Genomic DNA, 6,865 nt, shown 5'->3' with positions numbered 1-6,865 from the left:
AGCTTCAGGAGTCATGATGGGCGTTTGTTTGTATTTTGTAATTGTTGTTTGAGCTGTTGTAAAAAAACAAACAAACAAACAAAAAACACTACTTGTTTGATTCATTTGTATTCTTATGAAACCATGTTCATGGACAAAATAGTCCGGACACCTAGATCACTTCCGGACAGAATAGAAATATAGTGTATATATATCTACAGAAATGCTCTGTTGCGAACAGATTTCTTACGCGCCTGTGCGCAATAGCAGGATCACGGTTCATCACGCGATCGCGAGCCCATCAGACCGTCCAAAATTGAGAATGCACAGTAAATACGCCCTCGACCCCAGCCACTGTCGCTGCGGCCGCCTCGCCGTCCGGCCACCGCTGCCACCGGACTGGGCCCGATCGACGCGCCACTCGCCGGTGCGCCAACCGGCACCGGATTCCGATCGGATTGTGGTCAGAATCCGATCAAATTCGACCGAAAACTGTCGAATCGCAGACCCGGCCACTGTGGGCCAAATCGCGGTCGATTTCTGGCCAAATCACGGTCGGAGACCGACCGAGGAAGGACCGCCGGCGGTCGGAGACCTACCGAGGAAGGACCGCTGGCGGTCGGAGACCGACCGAGGAAGGACCGCCGACGGTCGACGGTCCTTCCTCGGCTAGTCTCCGGCCGCGATTTGGCCGGAAACCGGCCGCGATTTGGCCGAAAACCGACCGCGATTTGGCCCACAGTGGCCGCGTGCCACTGGCAGCGGTTTCCGACCGAATTTGGTCGGATTCCGGGCACAATCCGGTGCCAGTCGGTGCGCCGGCGAGTTGGCCGTCGATCGGGCCCGATCCGACGGTCGACTGTGGCCAGACGGCGATGCGGCGGCGGGAATAGTGGCTGGGGGTCGGGGTGTTGCAGATGGGTCGCGAAAAAACCTGTCGCGCAGCGGAGCATTTTCGTATATATCTATATCTTACATGTTTGTTTGTATGTGCATGATGTGCCATAGAATAGTCTAGACGTCTAGATCACTTTTGAACGTTCGGAATAGGAACTTAATTTTTTTTTGCTTAGGATTAATTCATTTAAATTTTTCCCTTTAGGATTTAGAAGTAGAGTTATAGTATCAAGCATAAAAAAAAAAAATTTAAATAAAAAAATTTTGGTACTCATAGAATATGTCGGATTGTTATCATGTATTTCTTATAATTAATTTTTTATTTTTAAATATATTTTTTTTATTTGATACTATAATCCAATCTCTAAATTAGTTCTAAACATAAATTTATAAATGATTTAATCGTAAATAAAAAATAATTATAAAATAGTATTATTTCTATTTTAGACGTTCAGAATCTTTTATCATGGACAGTGCGCGTGCACAGGCACATAATATATATATATATAATTTTATTTATTTATTTTAGTAATTTAAATTTTTAATTTTTTTAATTAATTAATTTTAAATATGATCAATTTTATCAAAGTTTTTTATTTACCATCAAAATAAATATGAAACGTTTCATGATAACATGATCTACCTAAATAATCATATATTTTTATTATTTTTATAATCTTTCCTATTAAATAGAAAATATAAATTGAACTGTTGCTCTCTAAAAAATTCATAAATAATCCCAACAGCTTACCGTACTTGGTTATAAATAGGAGGGAGAAAGATTCACACAATTATTAATGGAACTTTATTAAATGTGTGAAAATCGAGAAGTATTTATGGGTGAAAATTGATTTACAGGAATAAATCGAAAAGAAAATTAATGCTATCCGTTACATATTTTTATTTTAACAATTAATATTTATATTTTTATAAACAACAACAACAATAATAAATATTTTTAGTCAAATTACAATTTATCGTTGGTCAATAATAAAAAAATAAAATAGTTCCTTGCATTATTTTTCCTTTTAGAAAAGTAATAAAGTTAAAGATGAAAACCTCCCATTTAAAAATTAATTGCTTTCTTAAAACCGTTTAATTTTTCCACAAAGATATAAAAAGTTGTCTTCTATAAAAACCAAAAAAAGAAGTTTTTTTATTTATTATAAAAAAACATTTAATTTTGTAATAAACCTTTTTGCCAATTCTCTTTTTGACTGATGAACTCCGCCCTTCGCCCGCAAGCATCGCAATCCCCGCAACGCAATAGAAAAATCTTTCAGAAAGAGACGGCGGCGTCGAAAGCGATGCTTCGATCGCGTTCGAAGAAGATTTAGATCGCATGGGCGCCATCTTCATTCGTGTTCTGTTACCAAGAACCCAAGCAAAGCAATCTCGATTCTTGTATTCTTCTTTGGAAGAAATAGGAGTAGTGCGTTTGCTTTGCTTGGCAGCCAAATCTTCATAGGTCTTCTCCTTCGACGGGGGACAGGATGGGCTCCTCCCTCTTCGCTTTCTGCTGAGGGTTTCGCCTAGAGGTACGGCCTTTCTTGTGGGTCATGATTCATTTGTTTGTCAGCTTAAAGTCGCCTCTCTTTTCGCGATTGGGATCGGTTTGATTACTGTTCGACGACTGTTCCGGTCGAGAGATGGATCTGGTTTTGGTGGATTTTCGCTTCGGCTCTTGTTTCCTTCAGTTGAAAATGTGATCTTGATGGGTTTTCTCAGATTAGGGTACTTTCTCTTTTTTGTCGAATTTTGTCTGTTGAATGATCTTTCACGTTGAATTCTTCATCTTCCAGGTTTCAGTATACTACACAAAGATCATTTGAGTTAGCATTAGCCTTTTTGTGATGCGATTCTTTTAAGACATTGGGAAGCTTTATTTCTATAAAATTTGATGTGTTGTTCTTATCTTATTCATCCCAGTTATTGAATTGCTCTGGGAATCTGTGATTGAACTTGTTGATAGTAGATAACCTTCAAATCAACCATTGAGAGGTTTGTTATCAGTCAGATTGTAAGCTGCCTTGAAACTAACATGCTTCCTCCCCTTGCAAGAAAATCGATTCGTCATCTTCTTTATTGTTTTTTTTTTTTTTTTGCCATTTCTAGAGTCACTCTTTTGCATCAACAGTGTATGTGAAGTTCTCAAACTGTGCAATGTTCAATGCAGTAACACATCAAATTGCAAGTGATGACTTATGATAGTCATTAATCAACAAACTATACTACTGATTTGGTCATAAAGCAACAAAGTTCATGCGTTTATATTTATCTAGATTTCACATTTTTACCATAACTTTACTTCATGATTCTCACTTTCCCTCTTCTGAACTTTCTTGTGCAGATCAATGGCACAAAAGGAAGAAGTGGATGTTCATGAAATTACAGTGAAATGTGACACAAAAGGAAGTACGAGGAGATGTTCGACTAGCGGAACAATTACTAAAGGTTCTTCAGATGCTTCTATCAGAAGTGAAATGCCAATACCTCACTATCTAAGAGTTTCAGCAGGTTCCTGCCATGATATCTGCAAGTATGGAAGGAAACATGAGTCTGTACCTGAGTCTAAGCTCTCCCAAAAGCCTTTACCTCATTATCGAAGAGCTTCTACTGGCTCCTGCCATGATATTTGCAAGTATGGACGAAAACATGAATATGAAACTGTATCTAAGCCACGCCCTTCATTCTGCAAATCAGGCGGCAAGCTGAAATTGATAGATGAGTCACTTGCAGCAAACAACCTAAACATGGAGGATTGTAAGAAGAGGGCTACAATCAAGCAGAAATACTCATCCCAAAAGGATGAGCTTCCTGAGAAAATGGCTGATAGTAATCTGAAGGCTGGATCGAAGCTTGGAACTTCAGATAAATATATGGATATCAAGTTACAATCTGTGTCATCGTGCCAGAAAAGCAGTGTTTCTAGTGATCAGGATGTTCTTCAGACATCAGAAATTAAAGAGGCTGGAATAAAGCTCAAGGATGATGAAACTCCAGAGAAATATGTTGATATTAAGTTTCGGTCTGTGCCATCGTGCCAGAAAAGCAGTCTTTCTAGTGATCAGGAAGTCTTTGGAACTTCAGAAAGTAAAGACACTCAAGTGGAAGTAATTAATTTAAAAGATGAAACGAAGAAACAAGTTATGAAACTGAAGACTCTGACCAAGTCGAATTCATTGGTTTACAAGAGTAAAATTGGTGAGCAGAAGAATGCACCTTCTCCAGAAGGAAATGATGCATTTCAAAAGTTGGGTGCAATCACAAATAAAACCCCAACTTTCCTAGAACCCACTGCATCTTCTAAGGCTAAGCTTGTTGGTCAGAGATCTTTAACTACGCATGACAAACTTTCAGATCTGAACCATAATGCATCAGTGTCTCATGTTCATGAAAAGTATGTAGCATTTAAGGAAGCTGGGATCTGCAAGGAGAAGGAAAGAATTGATAAAGCTACTAGAGAATCAACAAAAACTCCAGCAAAGCATATGCTGAGATCATCTACAGCTTGTCCATCTCTCAAGCATGTTGGTGATGACATTTTGAGTTTTAGGCAAAGAAAGGACCAGATTGTTAAAGAAGCAACTCAAAGAAACAATAGAGAAGTTTCAAAAGCTGGGCATGAGGCTGAGGTCAACGGAGAGAAAACATTGCAGGTCATTGATAATTCATTCGAAAAGGTTGATTTAGATTCCTCTGAGCAAAAAGTATTGCAAGTGGAGAGTGTTCTATCCGAACTACAAAAACAAACTCTAGTAAAGCATGATAGTGAAGAAAGAACATTTCAGGTCATTGGTGAGATAGACAAGAAGGTCAATTTGGATTCTTCGGATTTACCTAAACATTTACCAGTTGAAGAATTGTTGGTACTGGAGAACAGTGACTTGGATGCCAATCAGGAATTGCTTGAAGTAAACAATTTCAATATAGATCTTACTGAGAAGAAAGCACTCGGTGGTGGTGCAGTGGAATTGAATTCTGATGACTTGAAATTCACTGAACCAGAAGATGATGACATCAAATTCCCAGAGCAAAATTTGTTGAAGCTAGTGGATATTGATTTTACATCCTTAGAAATGGAACCTACACAGTTGAAATTGCTTGAAGCAGAGAATGGCTTACCAAAGCAGAAATCTCTAAAACCAGATGACAAGGCTCTTGTTTCCCTGGTTCTGAAACATCAAGAACACAAATTCTACGAACAAGTGAATACTGATAATTCCCTGGAGCAAAAAGTAGCGAATCTGGAGACCATTGGCATTTGTTCTCCAGAACTGAGATCTGATGGTTATCAATTATCCCAATTGGCTACAGATGATGAAGAGGTTGAGGGATCAGAGTACTCGTACTCTGAGCCATCTGAAAAGGAGTCTGAGCATGAATTGGAAGAGAACAAAGGCAATTGTGAATCCTCGAAAGGCATAGAGAGGAGGTCAAAAGGAAACTCAGCCATCCATCCAGAAGATACAAATCCTACATCATACAAATTAAAATTCAGGAGAGGCAAGACAATCGAGCTCCAACCTGAAAACAGTGGTCCAAGAAGGCTGAAGTTTAGGAGAAGAAGAACAGTAGATGGGAGTGTTGAAGGCATTCAAACAGAAAGGAAGATTTTCAGAAAGAGTGAGATAAGTGAACCAGCAAATGCATCTAGTGCAGAAACTCAAGGCATTATGTTGAAGCATCAAAGCCTGCAGGACAAAAAAGATGAACGAGTCTTGTTCAACAACGTGATTGAAGAAACTGCAAGTAAGTTAGTGGAGACCAGGAAGAGCAAGGTGAAGGCATTGGTTGGTGCCTTTGAAACTGTGATATCTCTTCAAGATAAAAAACCAGACTCTACAACCTAAGTTGCTTGCTTGCTAATTTGTTTTGTGATGATAATTAGTTGAATCTTTAAAAAAATCTATTCTTGTGAGGAAAAAAAATATGTATATAATATTGTGTGCAGGCAGAGAGGTCTATTAAGTTTGTTATAGGAAGAGTTATCTGTTTGGTTACCAGCAAGTTTATGTTAGAGAAATTGCTTAATTGGAGAAGTTAATTTGATGGTTAGAGATTCGATGCCTTGTTTGGTACTCTTTTAATGCGTTTTTGGCCTATGCATTTGCAAGGAACTGTAAAGTGGTGTGTGCTAAGCATGTAATTACAGATTGCAACTCCGATCAAATTGATAGTGAAATGATTATCGAGAGATTGTTCTTCTCATACAATGGGTGTCATTACTATTTCTTTTCCGTGATTGTAGCTTGGAAAAATATCTATGGCATTTGTTTAGATAGGTTATGTGTTCAAGCTTCACTTAATCTTGAAGGTAGATGATGCGTATCAGGTAAGTCTAGAGCCTAGCTTATAATCTTGAAGGTAGATGATGCGTATCAGGTAAGTCTAGAGCCTAGCTTATACATACTTAGAAGTTGACCTCCAAGACATTTGTTCTGTTTGAGATTTGAATTTTAGTCTTCTTATTCTTCCTTTGAGTGTGTTTTATCATTGCACCACACCCTGTAAGGATTGAAATTATGATTATTTTTTTTAGTAATCTCAATGTTCGGGTTTCATCCAATTAATCTAGGAAGTTGAAGATCTTTTTCCTTAGTTTGTCTATTAGGTAAATCGAAAACACAACTTATACATATTCAGAAGCTTGATTAACTATGGAAGTTCCTTGCCATTGCACCATAGCCCTTGGGATACAAAATTAATATTTTATTATTTTGTTAGTAATTTAAGTATCTAGTTCTTCAAACCAATTCATCTTAGAGATGATCAATCCAATTTCATAGAAGTTTTTTACATCAGCTATCATAGGTTTTTCATCAGCTATCAAGGTAAATATTGAACTGATTAATCTTAGAGATGATCGGTCTGGCCCGTCTGATTAATTGTGGAAGCTACTTGTCTATGGACCGTAACCCCTAGGGCACAAAATTTAGTATTTTATTTTATTTTTGATAATCCAAGTATCCAGCTCTTCGAACTGACT

General features: G+C 37.9%; 1 protein-coding gene across 1 annotated transcript; it reads left to right on the top strand.

Moving 5' to 3' along the window:
- Positions 1-2,590: 2,590 nt before the first annotated feature.
- Positions 2,591-5,730, top strand: LOC141818502 (uncharacterized). The gene is made up of 2 exons (XM_074705982.1): positions 2,591-2,610; positions 3,227-5,730. Exons 1-2 carry the CDS (start codon positions 2,591-2,593, stop codon positions 5,727-5,729), a joined length of 2,523 nt encoding a protein of 840 aa, XP_074562083.1. The 3' UTR covers position 5,730.
- The last annotated feature ends 1,135 nt before the right edge of the window (positions 5,731-6,865 follow it).

This window comes from Curcuma longa, unplaced genomic scaffold (assembly GCF_044706935.1).
Source record: "Curcuma longa cultivar G26 ecotype Majalengka, Jawa Barat unplaced genomic scaffold, ITB_CL_G26_1.1 contig_25094, whole genome shotgun sequence".
Taxonomy (NCBI): Eukaryota; Viridiplantae; Streptophyta; class Magnoliopsida; order Zingiberales; family Zingiberaceae; genus Curcuma; species Curcuma longa.
This window is presented reverse-complemented; position numbering and strand designations above follow the sequence as displayed.

What these genes read in the sequence shown, in the direction of transcription:
- LOC141818502 (XM_074705982.1), top strand. Translation starts at nt 2,591, where the DNA reads ATGGGTTTTCTCAGATTAGG. An exon ending in ATGGGTTTTCTCAGATTAGG is followed by an intron (nt 2,611 to 3,226) that starts GTACTTTCTCTT and finishes TTTCTTGTGCAG; the next exon opens with ATCAATGGCACAAAAGGAAG.